The sequence below is a fragment of the Primulina eburnea genome, chromosome 17 (assembly GCF_022965805.1).
Source record: "Primulina eburnea isolate SZY01 chromosome 17, ASM2296580v1, whole genome shotgun sequence".
Lineage (NCBI taxonomy): Eukaryota > Viridiplantae > Streptophyta > Magnoliopsida > Lamiales > Gesneriaceae > Primulina > Primulina eburnea.
The window spans coordinates 18,885,509-18,904,058 of record NC_133117.1 but is presented as its reverse complement, the minus strand read 5'-3'; the positions used below and the strand labels follow the sequence as shown (position 1 = coordinate 18,904,058).

At 40.9% G+C, this 18,550-nt stretch overlaps 1 protein-coding gene across 1 annotated transcript; it reads right to left on the bottom strand.

Annotated features, from left to right (window-relative positions):
* Positions 1 to 6,741: 6,741 nt before the first annotated feature.
* Positions 6,742 to 18,184, bottom strand: LOC140817925 (uncharacterized). The gene is made up of 11 exons (XM_073177716.1): positions 16,743 to 18,184; positions 16,300 to 16,612; positions 14,651 to 16,221; positions 13,941 to 14,290; positions 13,793 to 13,883; positions 12,782 to 12,919; positions 11,162 to 11,682; positions 8,615 to 8,754; positions 8,000 to 8,405; positions 7,238 to 7,245; positions 6,742 to 7,101 (listed from the first exon to the last, which is right to left on the bottom strand). Exons 1-11 carry the CDS (start codon positions 18,149 to 18,151, stop codon positions 6,742 to 6,744), a joined length of 5,307 nt encoding a protein of 1,768 aa, XP_073033817.1. The 5' UTR covers positions 18,152 to 18,184.
* Between the last annotated feature and the right edge of the window lie 366 nt (positions 18,185 to 18,550).

Here is an 18,550-nt window from a genome sequence, read left to right as displayed (position 1 = left end):
TTGATTCATGTTTATGTATTGATATACTTGTTATGTATTGTGGAGACAATTGATGTCTCAATTATTGGAAAGGGAATACAAAAGAGAAAGAGTTTGCAAAGTGCTTGTTTAAATACCAAAGAGAGTTCAAATTAATTTATGGATTGATAGATACATAGTCAGAGATTGCATGCAATTAGTTGATCAACGACCATAGGCTTATATCCCCAAGAGTTGTCGATTTATATCGATGGGATATAGGTACAGAGACAGAGATACTATTTAGATATCAATCCATACCAGAGAAAAGAGAAATACCATCTTATTGTTATGATATGCTTTATTATCCACATTTTAGAGTTGATGGTATTTTTGTTTTTAAAGCTATGATTTTCAGAGTATGTTATGTTCATTGCTATGTAAAAGTTCCACTTGCTGAGTTTTATACTCATTTCAGTTATTTCATGTGATGCAGTTAAGAGCGACGGACCAGGACATTGATTGTGGGCCGGGGTCATATGCATGCGAGAAGGAAGGAAGATGTTATTTTGTTGGCATTTTGGACATGATCATAGGAATGATATTTTGTATTTTGTTATATCATTTGAATGATCATGTATTTACTTTTGGTTGTAAATGTTTATGGAAATGTATTTTGAAACCTTCCTACCTTCAAGAAAAATTTTAAATTCCGCTGTATTTTAATTAATTGGGTCGAGGTTTCACATCGTAGCTGATCAATTCATCAATGGATTGAATCTAGATATTTTTACATTGGTGAATACGAGACGACAAAATAATTTTGTTGATGCTTTGAACAGAGCAAAGGGAGCTGAAGCTGGCTTGATTAAGCAGCGAGGAGCTTCGTATGTTGCTCAGACACCGAGACCACAACCACCCTCTTTTCAGTTTCAACAACCTCCTCTTAGATTCGATAGTGGTTGTAACAACAATGGGAAGAAAGAAAGTCTGAAAGCCCGAGGGAAGCAGTTCAATAAGTCGGGAAGCAGTTCATCTAGCTCAGGTGGCTCCAGACAGACTGGTTTGAGTCATATGTATACAGGAGTTTATTGCAGAACATGTGGTGGACGACATCCAACAGAACATTGCCAACGAGTGTTTGGTAAATGCAACATATGTCGACAGCAAGGACATTTTGCTAAAGTCTGTCCACAGAGAAGTTCTTAGCGATCCCAGGGAGCAGGATCATCTGGATCAATAGCTCAAGTTGAGAGACAGGCATCTTTTGTTCACTCTTTTCAGCCGTCACCTGCCCAGTCCCATCCAAGGCCGGGAGGAAGTCAGATAGTTAGTCAATCTCCTAGACAGCAGGCGAGAGTATTTGTATTGACTGAGGAACAGGCCCAAGACGCACATGACGATGTGATAGCAGGTAACTGTGTTCTTTGTGGTTATCCTGCATATGTATTTATAGATACTGGTGCATCACATACATTTATATCTGAGCGATTTGCATGGATGCATGCCTTGCCTGTCGAGTCATTATCTGCTGTAGTATCTGTCTCTTCACCTTTGGAGAGTGGTTTGATATCAATGAATTCTGTTAGACATTGTATGCTACAGTCCGAAAGTAATGAGATTGAGTTATATTGTATTGTGCTTGGGTTATCTGATTTTGATTGCATTATCGGTATTGATATGCTGACCAAGTACAGAGCTACCGTTGATTGTTTCCATAAGTATGTACGATTCAGACCTGATATGGCTGATGAATGAAAATTCTACGGAAAGGGTTCTAGAGCTCGGATTCCTTTGATATATGTGTTATCTATGACTCGATTATTACATAAAGGAGCATAGGGATTCCTTGTATATTCAGTAGATGTACTGAAATTGAGTCCTTCATTGGCAGATTTGCCAGTGGTGTGTGAGTTTGCTGACGTTTTCCCGGATGAGATTCCAGGATTACCTCCAGTCCGAAAGATAGATTTCAGCATTGATCTCGTACCAGGTACTGTTCCTATATCCAGAGCTCCGTACAGAATGGCACCCATTGAACTGAAAGAACTGAAAAATCAGCTAGAAGACTTACTAGATAAGGGGTACATCAGACCGAGTGTTTCTCTTTGGGGTGCTCCAGTATTATTTGTTAGAAAGAAAGACGGTTCCATGAGGCTCTATATAGATTACCGGCAACTGAACAAGGCTACGGTAAAGAATAAATATCATTTGCCTCGTATCGACGATTTATTTGATCAGTTGTAGGTTCTTCAATATATTCCATGATTGATCTGAGATTTGGATATCATCAGCTGAGAGTCAGAGATTCTGATATATAGAAAACAGCATTCAGAACTAGGTATGGCCATTATAAATTTATAGTAATGTCATTTGGTTTAACAAATGCTCCAGCTGTGTTTATGAGATTGATGAACCGTGTGTTTCAGAAATATCTCGATGATTTCGTGATTATTTTTATCGATGATATTTTGATATTTTCTAAGAATATGATTGATCATGCTGAGCATCTGAGAACTGTGTTGCAAATTTTAAGGGCTAAGAAATTGTATGCAAAACTGTCGAAATGTGAATTCTGGCTAAGACAGGTTGTATTTTGGGTCATATCATATCCGGAGATGGTATATCAGTTGATCCTAGCAAAGTTGTAGCAGTGATCAGTTGGCCGAGACCGACGCCAGTGCCAGAGATACGCAGTTTCATGGGGTTAGCGGAATACTATCGTAGATTCATCAAAGATTTCTCCAATATTGCGAAGCCAATTACTCAACTGACTCAGAAGAATGCTCCTTTTGTTTGGTCAGAGGCTTGTGAGACCAGTTTTCTAGAGTTGAAGAAGAAATTAACCAGTACTCCGGTGTTGACTATCCCGTCAGGTAACGGTGATTTTGTTGTTTATTGCGATGCTTCTCACAGAGGATTGGGTTGTGTTTTGATGCAGCGGGGACATGTGATTGCTTATGCCTCGATACAATTGAAGCACATGAGTCTCGCTACCCAATTCATGATCTTGAATTGACGGCCATTATCTTTGCATTGAAAATATGGCGACATTATCTTTACGGTGAGAAGTTTGAAATTTATTCTGATCATAAAACCTTGAAATATCTATTTTCACAATCAGAGCTGAACATGAGGCAGCGAAGATGGCTTGATTTATTGAAATACTTCGATTGTGAAATCAAGTACTTTCCATGAAAGTCGAATGCAGCAGCTGATGCACTGAGTCGAAAGGTATGTTCTTTATCCTTATCGACGATTGGTGTTTCGAATTTGATTGAAAATTGCTGTTGTTCTGGGTTGGTGTTTGAGACAGATTGTAAGCCTTTGAGACTGTGCGTTATACAAGTTGAACCAGAGTTGATATTGAGAATTAAAGAAGCACAGAAAGGTGATCAGAATATTCGGAAGTCGATTGAGATGGTCATATCAAGGCATCAATCAAAATATCAGTTTCGTGATCTTCTATTATATGTGAATAACCGTCTTGTGGTGCCCGACGTTTCAGATTTGAAACGACAGATATTGACAGAAGCGCACTGTAGTAGGTTTGGTATTCATCCTGGTGGCAGGAAGATGTACAATGATCTGAAGAAACAGTTTTGGTGGAAATAGATGAAATCAGACATTGCAGAGTTTGTGTCTAGATGTTTGAATGCCAACAGGTGAAAGAAGTAAGGAAGAAACCCGGGGGTCTACTCCAGAGCTTATCTATCCTCGAATGGAAATGAGATCACATTTCCATGGATTTTGTTACGAAGCTACCATGTTCTTCTCGAGGCTGTGATGGGATTTGGGTCATTATTGACAGATTGACCAAATCAGCACGCTTTATTCCGTACAAAATGACATATAGATATAATCAGATGGCAGAGATCTATGTCCGAGAGGTGGTCAGATTACTCGGTGTGTCGAAGTCCATCGTATCAGATCGTGATTCGAGATTTAATTTTCACTTTTGGCACAGTTTACAGCAGGCTCTAGGTACGAAGTTACATCTGAGTACCGCATATCATCCACAGACAGACAGACAGTTAGAGCGGACTATTCAGACACTAGAGGATATGCTCAGAGCTGTAGTGCTAGATTTTGGCACTAGTTGGCAAGATTCTTTACCACTTTGTAAATTTTCGTACAACAACAGCTATCAGACGAGTATTGAGATGACATCATTTGAAGCGTTGTACGGTAAGAAGTGCAGATCCCATCTTTATTGGGACGATATCTCCGAGGTACCTGAGTTTGGTCCTGATATGATTAGAGATATGACAGAGAAAGTGAAGCTGATTCAGAAGAGGATGAAGACAGCTCAGGATAGAAAGGCCAAATATGCCAATATTCGACGTAGACCGTTGGTATTTCAGGCAGGAGACCGAGTATTCTTGAAGATTTCACCTTTCAGAGGAGTTTTCAGATTTGGAAAGAAAGGGAAGTTGTCTCCACGTTATATTGGGCCGTATGAGATTCTCGAGAAGATAGGAGATCGTGCCTATCGACTCGCATTATTGCCTTCATTATCTGGGATACATGATGTCTTTCATGTATCATTATTGCAAAAGTACATGCAAGATACTTCACATATTATTCAGCCAAATGAAGCCGAACTTGACGAAAATCTGAGTTACTTCGAGAAGCCGATTCAGATTCTCGATCCTAAAGAAAAGCAGCTCAGAACGAAGACTATTCTGCTGGTGAAATTTCAGTGGAGTCTTCATGGCATCGAAGAAGCTACCTAGGAAACTGAATCAGATGTGAGACATAGATTTCCAGAGTTATTTCACTGATGTGAGTTTTCTATTCAGCTTCTGTTATACCTTCTTATAGATATGATTTGATTGCCTGTGATTTCGGGGACGAAATCGTATCTTAGGGGGGAGAAATGTAATGCCTTGGATTTGTTTATCTGTTAATCTGCAATTATTGATTGATGAATTGATATGATTATGAAAGGGCCAAACGAGATACGAAACGAGATTTCATGTGATGATGTATGTGCGAGGACAGTACCCCTGGCGCATATGCGCGGCACTGATGCGCGCATATGCGCGAGGCAGGAAGAGGACCTCGTGAATATGCGCGATACAGGGCGCGCATATGCGCGAGGAAGTTTATTGATCAATGTCAAGTCTAGAGAACATCGCTCATAAACGCGAGCTGTCGAGAAGGAAATTGCTGAGACCAGTAGGTCTCGCGCATATGTGTCGAGGAAGGTCGCGCATATGCGCGAGACGTGCAGTGCATAGAGGAAGCCACTTGCCCTTTTTCATGCAATATATATATATATAAAAATCCTTTACCGTCTCATTCAGATGCTACGGAGAAAGAATAAGAAATCTCCGGGGCAAAGTTTTGATTCTTGATACTAGAATTGTGATTTTGTGAAATCCATCCTTCTGATTTTCAATCCGACTTCAGTATTGTATTCCTATCGACAAAGCTTCAACTGGACGTATGTTTTATTGATTTCTATTATGATTTGAAATTATGATATTGCCATAATCAGATATGATTGATATATGTTGTTCTTGACATAGTAGACATCGTATAATCGAGACTGGATTGAAGAACAGATATCATATGCAATTGTTTGAATTTTCAGCATATATGTGAGTGGGATTATACAGATTTTGGTACTTTTGTATGATATTAGTTGATGATGATGAGTTGTGACATTGAATCTATTGATGATTGAGTTGTCGGTATATCGAAATGACGCCGTTATGCCGTTGAATAAATCTAGACCGAATATTAAGCCTATCACGTAAGTACATTAAGTTTTATGTGATTTCATGCCTCTCAATTGTCATTTCAAATTGGTATTGACAGCTTCTACGTCGAGAATCTGACTTCACCATCGAAAGAAGAACGAACAAATAATCCAACCGAACAAAGAAAGTTATAACCCAATGTTGAACCTGGAAGAATAACTCGAATTAGATCCGATTTGAGTTTCCCAAAACCACATACTAGATTGTTTGTACTTTGATATGTCTATACTTTGTCTATTGACTTATATAAATGTATATGAGATAGATGAATACTTGGTAGAGGTTCCAAGTAACCGGACGTTCGGTTTATATTGATGTGCGTAGGAGAAAATCGACTCCTATTGTAGATATTCAATATAGAGAGGGCCGAAGTCGGTGAATAGGAACGTACCGCCACCCCGAATGGGAGAGTAGGTGAGAGATTTGTTACGTTCTTACTCAAAACGGGATCCCTAGACTTAGAAAAAGAGTCGAGTCAAAAATTAAAATTTAAAGAGTTTGATTTAGAATATGGTTTTGAAATATGTCTCTAGACTTGGATTCATGTTTTTAATACATGTTATGTGTGTTGTATATGTTTGTATGACATGCATGTATACATTGTTTATACTGGGAATTCTATTCTCACCGGAGTTATCCGGCTGTTGTCGTGTTTGTATGTGTGCATGGCAACAGGTGGGACAAGATCGGCATCGAAAAGAGCTTGAACGAGTGAGGATTAGCTTGGTGATCCGGGCTTAGATATGAAACTGGTGGTTTATCCCTAGACTTGTAGTGATGGAAAACAAACACTTGTTATGTGACTTGTAATTTGGAATAAGTTTGTAAGTTGATCATGTGTTGTAGACTTTACAATTGATCTTGTATAATAAAGAAACTTAACTAGTTGTAAGCTTGTATACTTTTGATTAGTAATGTTTTGATATTATAATTTTTTTTATCAAAGTAGCATACATAATTGATCCAATTAGTCCCAAAGACTGAAGAAGATGATTTAGCACTCGGGTCCCCACACTCAAGCCTCTGACTGACTGGCTCTGTCACTGATACAATGATGGCTAAGAATGCCTGACAGCCTCTTTTCATAAGCTTCCTCACATACAGGCGGAAAATGACGTGTGGCATTTGCTGGTGCCTGGCAGCCTAAAAAATAAATGGTTTCCCTCTGGGAGGTCTGACATACACCGACCTCTGTCGAAATTCTATGAAAACTCCATTCAACGAAAGCCAATCCATACCCAGAATAATGTCGAACTCCGTCAACGGTGGCACTATCAGATCTTCCTGCACCGTATATTTCTGTAACCGAAGCTCCAATCTCTTCACTATATGAGAAGTGAACATCTGAACCCCGGATGGATCGATACTCAGAACCCTGAATTCATCATTATTGGTATGATTCCTAGTCTCTTGACGAAAGATTCGGATATAAATGAATGTATAGCCCCTGAATCTAACAAGGCATGCGTGGCTACAACTGAAATATATATCCTCCCTGTGATAAAACATACCATCAAATCTAATCACGTTGAAACTTAAGAATTTCCTTACAGCAATTATCCCAAAATACTCAAAAAATTACTGAATTAACCCAAGTATTCCTCAAAAAGTCAGAAATTGTAGTTTATCCCTTAAAGTTTTAAAAATTTGCAAAATGACCCTTTTAAAATTTTGAATTCTAACCCCAAAACAATCGCATAACTCTTGAAAAAATTTAGAATTAAATCTCCCAAAAATCCAGAAGTTTCGAAAAGAGTCCCCCGCAATCTCAATTTCAGCAATTAGGTACTCAAATTATCAGTTATTGCAATTGGGTCCATAAAATTCTCAATTAAACAATTAAATTCTTAATCCCAACTAGGTAGATCATGCATCCTAAGTCCTTCTAAGTTATCAATCCAACAATAATTCATAAAAACCGTATAACCCATGCAATCGAGCGATAATTTAAAATCTTAAACATAAGGGTTACCAGTAATCAGCGTCGAGTCTGGCTCTGCCTCGGCCTCCTCAGCATGCATCACATATGCTCGGCCAGTAGTGGGACCCTTGTTACTAGGGCAGTCTGCTACTTTATGGCCCTCTTGTCCACATATGAAGCATTTAAATGTTCCCCACCCGAATTCGCCGAAATGGAACCTGTTGCACTGACTGCAAGGCTGTTCGCCCTCTTGCTTTAGCGCCCCTGGGGCCTGATGAGGTCTCTGCTGTTGGTGCCTCCTAATTCGCCCTAGGGCTTCTGCTGCCCCTATTGCTTCGGTGGCCCTGAATACTGTTTCTTCTGCGGCTGGGAGCAAGGGAGCTGGACTGAGTCTGAAGCCGCTTCTTCTGCATCTCAAAGTATATGTCCCGCAGAGCCTGCTCTGCCTGAAAAGCATAGGCGGTGGCCTCATCATAACATGCCGGCCTCATAAGCATGACGTCACAGCGAAGGGTGGGTCTCAGTTCGTCCAAGAAATGCCTCAGCTTTTGGGCGGCATCTCTAGCTATCATGGGTACAAAATGGCATACCCTATCAAAATTGTGGATAAACTCCGCTACAGATAAGTCCCCCTGTCGGAGACTTATGAACTCCCTCGTTAGGCGGCCCCTGACGTCAGCTGAAAAGTACTTCCCATAGAAAATATCCTTGAATCTGTCCCAGGTGAGAGTAGACAAGTCCACTGCATGAGCGGCTCCCTCTCACCAAAAGGATGCATCATCCCTCAGCATGTAAATGGCGCACCTGGCCCGATCGCCATCTCTTGTCTTCAGGTACTCAAAATGCAACTCCAGTGATCGAATCCTTCCCTCTTCCGAGAATGGATCAGTAGTGCCCCCAAACTCCCTCAGGTTAAGTCGTCTAAACTGCTCGTAAACATCCTCCTAAGGTGTGGAGCCTGCTGTACCTGCTCCAGTAGCCTAGCCATACCCTCTAGAACACGGGTGTTTGCATCCATAGGCAGTGATTGTGGTGGAGGGCCTCCGTCGCCTCCAGGAATATCGTCTTGTCTATCTGCACTTGGGTCACGTCTGAGAGGCATGATATCTGAATGCATTCCAATTTTAAAACGTAGCCCATCATGCAATTTAATCCAGTTATTTTATTTTTTGTAAAACAAAAATCCTTAAATCGTGAAAGCATTTAAACATGTAATGTAAATCATTGCTCATGTAATCAAGCAGGTGATAACAGCAAATCATTTAAAATATTTAAATCATAAAAGCTTACAGACTTGAGGTTTGAAGATTGAGCGGTAGTAGCTGGCGGTGGCACAACCCTATACAGGACCCTGGCTCTGATACCAACTGAAACATCTACTAATTTAAAATGTGGAAGGCTTTTTTTTTTTTTTAAAGAGCTCACATTTTAAAAAATAAACCTTTAAATAATTTGCATGCATGCAACCCTGCTGAGAAATATGCCATTTCAAATTTAATCGTAAACGAACGACAAAAAAAATATTGTAATGTAAAAATTTCCAACTCGGCCCTCAATCATGCATGAATAAAACAAAACAAGTAAGATCCTAATAGTCAACAGCGTATCATAAAGGAAAACGTGTAAAAATGATCATGTCTGCTTAAAACTCATAAAAACATGATGAGCGGAAAAGTATGGTCCTCAGATCGTGCTCGTACATCCAACCCTACATACTCAGAGTTCGGCACCTCCAATCTTCTCATCTAAATTCTAAACTACATCAAATACGCCTAGTAAGTCTAAAGACTCAACACACCTGCACCGCTAATAGCAAGTACATATATGTAGCAAAAAGCAGTGAAAATACCGTAATCAACATACATTTCATGAACTTAAAAGCATGGACATAAACGTGGTGTTTAAAATAATAACGTGTCAAAATATGACTCAACATATCATCATATACGTATACATATTTTCAATCAAATTCAGTTCATTAGTTGTGACTTTCGTATCAGCTCTATTCGATGGATCCATCTAAAAACCGCGGTACCTGGCGGCGGGGACATCAGCGACAGCATTACCCGTCTCCTAAGCCTTGGCCGCAGCTTATAATATCTCATATAATTGTGTTAGTCACAATCAAATCTCATCCTTCAAAACGTGTCATCATGTTCACCACTTAATAAAAAAATGCATAAACGTAAATTTTCCTTGAAACAAATCATGCACCATATTTTTCATAATTACATAAAAATCATATACATGATGCATAAACATTTAAAAACATGATAAATTTTTGCTCAGGGCGCTGTCAGGAATAAAAACTCACCTCGGGTGCAAAATGACCATTTTGTCCCTGGAAACTCAAAATGACCATTTTACCCCTGGACCTTAAAATTTTTACCCGAAGCTTGCCAAACTTCTTAAAACATCCCAAAAAATATTTAAAAGTGTGTCTTAGACGTAAACTCGAGTCCGTTTCAAAACTTAACTGATTCGTTTAAAAACTTGGACCGGGATCTCGGTTTTAACCCGACTCGACCCGAAACTTAATCAAATTTTTCGCAAACTCAAACCATGCCTAAAATACATCCTACCAGCCTCTAAACCCATGAAAACGAAGCCCAAGCTGCTGGAATTTTAAGCCAACTCCCATTCAAAAACTCTAGGTGCACTACCCTCTATAATTTCGCCACTAACTCAAGACCGAACGGACCAGCTCCTAACCAACATCTCCTAGACCACCCTAGGACCCTATTGGACTGAACCAACCCAAGGAATCAGCCCCATGCACCCTGGAAATCTAATCCTTTCGCTAGGGATTTTGAGCCCATTAAGCATGGAAACAAACCCAACAAGCCCAATAACACTACCAAAAAATATTTTGTTTAGATAAGTTTTTGAAAATATTAGTCAAGCCCCCAAAAAGTCATCCGACTCGGTTAAAAATATGAACCAGCGAGTTAAAATACTCACATAGGCCCATTTTTCAAAAATAACCTTAAAAATACCTCATATTAAATAATTATAATCAATTATTCAACCAAAATAATTTTCCTAATTATCCCCGGTCTCGGTGACTCGTTCGAGCGCAAAATGCAACTTAAATCCCTAATGCATGAAACTTCAAAATAATCATGAAATAACACATATCCATGCAATGCACATGAAATAAAAATATATAAAAATTTTTAAACACATATTTTAAATAAAACCCTAGATTGCATGCAGTCAGGTTACGTCATTCGAATTTTATAGACCTTACAATTCTCACCCCCTTAAATTGAATTTCGTCCTCGAAATTTAAAACGTAATGAATAACTACGGGTAGCGACACCTCATCTCGGTTTTCGTCTCCAAAGTAGCCTCCTCATCGGAATGATTCAACCACTTGACTTTGACCATGTGGATCACCTTGTTCCAGAGCCTCATTTCCTGCCTATCCAATATCTGAGTGGGTCTCTCCTTGTAAGACAGGTTCGATGTCAATTGCAGAGGCTCATAATTCAGCACATGCAAAGGATTTTACATGTAATTCTGCAGCATGGAGACATGAAACACATTATGAACTCCTGCCGGATTCGGCGGTAAAGCAACTCTGTAGGCGAGTTTCCCAACTCTCCGATGAATCTAGGACTAAGCTTGATGTTCTTCCCAAATCTCATCACACCCTTCATCGGTGAGACCTTCACAAACACATGATCCCCTACGGAAAAATCAAGATCTCTGCGCCACTGGTCTGCGTAACTCTTTTGTCGGCTCTGAGCGGTCTTCATCCTATCTCGGATCTTGACCACTAACTTTGCAGTCTGACTGACAATATCCAGCCCCAACTCTGCTCTCTCTCCTACCTCATCCCAATACATCGGGCACCTACACTTCCTCCCGTACAATGCCTCATAGGAAGGCATACCGATAGACTCCTGGTAGCTATTGTTGTACATGAACTCCACAAAGGGTAAATTTGGCTCCCACCCCTGCCCTGGAAGTCGATAGCAAGCTCTGAGTAGGTCCTCCAGAATCTGAATCACCCTTTCTGACTGCGTCAGTCTGAGGATAGAAGGCTGTACTGAATAACAGCTTGGAAACCAATGCTCGATGTAGACTCTTCTAGAAAGAAGACATGAATCTCGGACCCTTGTCTGACACAATGGACACTGGTATCTCATACAGCCTAACTATCTCTTTGATGTACAGCTCTGCATACTGAGTCATGGTGAACGTCTAAAAAGTGTGCTGACTTGGTGAGCCGATCGACTATCACCCAAATGGCATTATACCCACCAGTGGTCCTTGTAAGTCCTGTCACAAAGTCCATAGTGATATTCTCTCATTTCCCTTCGGGAATAGGGAGTGGTCTCAGCTTTCTACAGGTCTCTCATTCAAACACTCGGAGTTGAAACGCGGAATATCCCGCTTCATGCCCGACCACCAATAAAAAGACTGAAGATTCTTATACATCATCGTACTCCCTGGATGGATGGAATATGGGGTGTTGTGGGCCTCACTCAAGATATCTGCTCTCATGGAATCACTGCTAGGAACACACAGTCAGTCCCCATATCTGACTATATCATCCACAAGTAAATACAGCCTCTGGACCTTAGACTCATCCTTTATTCTGCAACTGCTCGTCAGAAGTTTGCCCTACCCGAATTCCGTCTCTCATTGTCAGCTGCACTATCAGGGTAGAAGATTAGTGGCACTGCCCCTAGCATAAACTGCAAGCTCAAACCGCTGAATCTCTCCCTGCAACGGTCTTTGTACTGATAGTTGAACGGTAACTGCAGCCTTCCTGCTCAAGGCATCTGGAACTACATTAGCCTTACCTCGATGGTAGCTAATGTCACAATCATAATCTTTCACTAGGTCTAGCCATCTCCGCCATCTCATGTTCAGCTCTTTCTGTGTGAACAAGTACTTCAGGCTCTTGTGATCAGTGAAAATCCTGCAATTCTCCCCATACAGATAGTGTCTCCGAATATTCAGAGAAAATACCACTGCTTCTAGCTCGAGTTCATGAGTCGGATAATTCTTCTCATGGACCTTCAGTTTTCTGGACGCATAGACTATAATTTTGTCATGCTACATCGGAAATGCGCCCAAACCGAGCTTCGAAGCAATTGTATAAACCACAAACTCTCCTTACCCTAATGGCATAGCTAGAACTGGTGCAGTGGTCAATGCCTGTTTCAACCTGTCAAAGCTCTCCTGAAACTCATATCCCCAGATAAACTTATCACTCCTCTTTGTCAGGGCGGTCATAGGCACCGCAATAGAAGAGAATCTGATATGAATCTTGACACGAATAAATAGCAAACACGATTAAAAATAAATCGCACCCTCTATTCAATTACGATATTAAGATTCGTGTGTTTTTCTTGATCTTTTGAATCAAGTATTGTGTGATATTCACCTCTAAACTAGCAAGAGTTTAGCAACAAATAAACACGAGGATAAACAATCGAAAACTATACGAACCTTCGAAGAACTTTGCCTACGACAATCCGCACAAGCAACGATCGACAAACGCCACAAAGTTAAAAACTTTGATAAGTTTGATTTTGATTTAACAAAGCTTGGCTTTGAAAAGTTGAGAGAAAATTCTCAAAAGTTTTGATAAACTCAAAATATTATGTGTATTGTGTGTAATTTTTCGTCCAACATAGTCAATATATCAAAAGATATCAAGAAATCTAGTTTCTTAACAAAATAAAACTCTAAAAAAGGTAATTTTGTCGCGCAGAAAACACTAGGCACGGACCCCATGCAGACCTCCGTGTCTGGGTCCGTGTACATACTGTACTAATCTTCAGTCTGGATCAAGGGACACGGACCCCGTGCTCACCTCCGTGTACGGGTCCGTGTAGGCACTGTATTTGTCAATAACAAAGGGCACGGACCCCGTGCCTGGGTCCGTCTCCAGGTCCGTGGAGCCACTGTAAAAACTCATCCCAGCTTGTAAAGGACACGGACCCCGTGTGCAGGTCCGTGTATACTCCGTGTAGCCTCGGGTTTCTCCAACAATGCTTGAATGACATTCCGTTGGCCTCCAAACGTACTCCCATGCATCACGACCTCTTCCGGCTTGCTCATGACTCCTTGTAGCGCCTCCTTGAATCTCTTTAGTCGACCCCTCGTGATTGGTCCCTCCGACAACTGCAAAGGATCCCATGCTTTCCTTGGGACGTCCATGTTTGCATCATCCTCCCCTTCTTGAAAAAGATTTGTCCTCAAATCTTGCTCGTCACCTACATCAAACAACGACAAGTCACTAACATTAAAAGTAGAGCTAACATTATACTCACCTGGCAAGTCGAGTTTGTAGGCATTGTCATTGATCCTCTCTAGAACTTGGAATGGTCCATCGCCCCTAGGTAGTAGCTTTGAGCGTCGCTTCTCCGGAAACCTCTCCTTCCTCAAGTGTAGCCACACCCAATCGCCCTTCTCGAATACCACCTTCTTTTTCCCTTTGTTGGCTTGCTTGGCATATTGCTCATTTTTCCTCTCAATGTTGGCTTTGGCCTTTTCATGCAACCCCCTAACAAATTCAGCCTTCTTTTTGCCATCCATGTTTAACCTTTCACTCACAGGTAAAGACATCAAATCCAACGGAGTCAAAGGATTAAAACCGTATACAATTTCAAATGGTGAATAGTTAGTAGTAGAATGCACACAACGATTATAAGCAAATTCAACAAAAGGCAAGCAATTCTCCCAATTCTTTAAGTTCTTCTTGAGTATAGCACGTAATAAAGTTCCTAACGTCCTATTAACTACCTCAGTTTGACCATCAGTTTGAGGATGACAGGTCGTAGAAAACAGTAATTTAGTGCCAAGTTTAGCCCACAGTGTTTTCCAAAAGTAACTTAGGAATTTAACATCACGGTCCGACACAATGGTCCTAGGCATGCCATGCAGCCTAACGACTTCTCTAAAGAATAGGTCCGCAATGTTAGATGCATCATCCGTCTTGTGACAAGCAATAAAGTGTGCCATTTTAGAAAACCTATCCACAACAACAAATATAGAGTCCCTCCCCTTCTTTGTCCTAGGTAACCCCAAAACAAAGTCCATAGAGATATCAACCCAAGGTTCACTAGGGACGGGAAGTGGTGTATATAATCCATGTGGTAGTGTCCTAGACTTAGCTTGTCTACAAGTTATGCACTTCTCACAAATACGCTCAACATCACGCTTCATGTGTGGCCAATAAAAATGTTCATGCAATGCACTTAAAGTCTTAGCCACCCCAAAGTGTCCCATTAGGCCACCCCCATGTGCCTCCCGAACAAGTAATTCACGAATCGATGACTTGGGAATGCACATTCTATCCTCTCTAAACAAGAAACCTTTATGCACGTAGAATTTATCATGTGGCCCATGCATACAAGTTTCAAACACTTCCTTAAAATCATCATCTAGCACATACAACTCTTTAACAAGTTCAAACCCCAATATTTTAGATTCCAAAGTAGAGAAAAGCACATACCTCCGTGATAGTGCGTCGGCCACTATGTTTTCCTTACCTTGTTTGTACTTGATAATGTAGGGGAATGTTTCTATGAACGCCACCCACATGGCATGCCGCTTGTTCAGCTTTTGTTGACCCTTAAGGTGCTTTAGAGATTCATGGTCCGTATGGATCACAAATTCCTTAGGCCTCAAGTAGTGCTGCCACGTCTCTAGGGTCCTCACAAGTGCGTAGAACTCCTTATCGTACGTGGGATAGTTAAGCGCTGCCCCATTGAGCTTTTCACTGAAGTACGCCACCGGCCTTCCTCCTTGCATCAACACGCCACCAATACCTACACCTGAAGCATCACATTCAATTTCAAAGGTGTTAGAAAAATCAGGTAAAACAAGTAAAGGAGCATTAATCAAATTTTGCTTAATAAGGTTAAAGGACTTCTCTTGCTCCTCGCCCCAAGAGAATGGAACGTTTTTCTTGATTACCGCCATCATCGGTGCCGCCAATGTGCTAAAATCCTTGACAAACCTCCTATAGAAGCTTGCAAGACCATGAAAACTTCGAACTTGACCAACATTAGTAGGCGTTGGCCAATCCCGAATAGCACTTACCTTGTCTTCATCAACTTGTATACCCTGTGAACTTACCACAAAACCAAGGAAGACAAGTTTGCTAGTACAAAAATCACATTTCTTCAAGTTAGCATACAAATTTTCAGCTCTTAATGTGATTAAAACAAGCCTCAAGTGGCTAACATGCTCATCCAAGTTTCTGCTATACACTAGGATATCATCAAAATAAACAACAACAAATTTTCCTATGTGTGCACGCAAAACATGATTCATTAACCTCATAAAGGTGCTAGGTGCATTAGTTAAGCCAAAAGGCATAACCATCCACTCATACAACCCGTATTTAGTTTTAAAAGCAGTTTTCCACTCATCACCTTCTCTCATCCTAATTTGGTGATACCCACTCTTCAAGTCAATTTTGCTAAAAATGCAAAAACCATGTAATTCATCTAACATATCATCTAGTCTAGGTATGGGATGCCTATACTTAATAGTTATGTTATTGATTGCCCTACAATCGACACACATACGCCATGAGCCATCTTTCTTAGGGACTAGCAAAACAGGCACCGCACAAGGTGATATGGACTCACGCACAAACCCCTTATCTAATAGCTCACTTACCTGTCGTTGCAGCTCCTTAGTCTCCTCCGGATTGCTCCTATAAGCTGGACGGTTTGGCAAGGCACTCCCGGGCACCAAATTAATTTGGTGCTCAATCCCCCTCAATGGTGGCAAGCCTTGAGGTAGCTCCTCCGGAAATACATTGTCAAATTCCTGCAATAGTGAAATAACAATGCTCGGAAGGGATCCGGCTATATCACTGGTGTTAAGGAGAATCTCCTTGTAAAGAATTAACACAAGTGGTTCATGTGTGTGCAATAATTGTTTCAACTCACCCTTTTGGGCCATATATGATTTCTTTTTGGCCTCTTTCCTCTCTTTTTATTTTCCCTCATTTTCTTTCCTCTCTTTTTTTGTTTGTGTGGCTATCTCACTCTTTTCAACTCTCTTTTTTTCAGCCACTTCAATTTTATTTTCAGGGGCCATCTCACTTTTTAATTCACTCTTTTTTTCGGCCTCCTCTCTCTCTTTTTTTTTTCAAGTGGTCCTCCAATACTTGCTTTGGGGACAATGGAAGTAAGACAACAGTTTCTTTTTTCAAGACAAATGAGTACTTATTTTTGAACCCATCGTGAGTCACTCGCCTATCAAATTGCCATGGCCTACCCAACAATATATGACAAGCATGCATAGGTACCATGTCACACAAAACCTCATCCACATACTTCCCAATTGAAAAGGACACTAGAACTTGCCTATTCACTCTCACCTCCGCACAATCATTCAACCATTGAAGCCTATATGGTTGAGGATGTTTTATTGTAGGCAATCCTAATTTTTCCACCAACTCAACACTAGCCACATTAGTGCAACTCCCTCCATCTATGATGACATTGCAAACCCTACCATTCACAAAACATCTAGTGTGGAACAAATTCTCCCTTTGGCTAGCCTCCTCATTCTTGACTTGGGCACTCATGATTCGCCTAGTCACTAGCGCTTCTCCTACAACCGCCCCATATCCCTCATCGGGATCCTCCAACGCAGGCATATCATCATCACTACCCTCGCCATCTCCCTCACTTTGAGATTCATATTCACCATAATCATTCAAGATCATCACCCTCTTATTAGGACAATCACTAGAAATATGACCCATCCCTTGACACCTAAAACATCTAACATCTCTAGAGCGATTAGAAGGAGTTTCAGATTTACCTTGGACTCCTTGCTTAGGCGCCTCTTGTTTGGTCTCAAATTTGGGCTTGGCCACCACTTTGTTCTCCTCACGCTTCCCCATATTGGATCTCCACGTCGATGATGCACCTCCGGTTTGATTGGTGCGGCCAACTCCTCGCCTCTTGAGTTGTTGCTCCACCTTTATGGCCATTTGCACCATCTCGTCTAGATCTAAGTAGTGCCGAAGCTCCACTTGATCTTGGATCTCCTTGTTCAAATCACAAAGAAAACGAGCCATAGTTGCTTCATTATCCTCCTCAGTATTTGCCCTAATCATGAGTACTTCCATCTCCTTATAGTAGTCCTCAACACTCTTCAACCCTTGCCTCAAAGTTTGTAACCTCTTAAATATCTCCCTATAATAGTGGTTAGGCACAAACCTCTTCCTCATTACACTCTTCATCTCATCCCAAGATTCAATAGGTCTCTCATTATACTTTCTTTTAGTGGTCACTAATTGATCCCACCAAATGAGAGCATAGTCTAAGAATTCAACCACCGCCAACCTCACCTTCTTTTGTTCGGAGTAGTGGTGACATGCAAATACGAACTCTACCCTCTTTTCCAATTCTAGGTACGCCTCCGGGTCAGATTTCCCATGGAATGAAGGGATTTTCATCTTAATACTACCCATGTGACCATCTTCCCTAGTCTCCTCATATCTACCCCGCATGTCTTCCCTTCTTCCTCTACCAAATCCCCTATCTCTTCCATTCCTACCCCAATTCTCATTTTGACTCTCATCGCCTCCTCCTAGATCATACTCCTCGTCATCTCTACCCAAATCCCTAGGCTTAGGTTTACCCCCACTAACACTAACGTCAAGTTTATCCAACCTCTCATTCAACGACTCCATTTGGGTCGTCATCACCCTACTAAAATCCCAAAACAACGCATCTAGTTGGGCCTTAGACACCCCCGAATTCGAACTATCTCCTACCCCCCTCTCCATTTAATTTCAAATTTGTACCTGCAAGAAAAGGTTAGTAGAAAAAAATAATCCTCACCCAAATGCTCACGGTCACTCCAAAGAAAGTCACTCGTCTTTTCTCACAATTTTGTTTGCTCACAC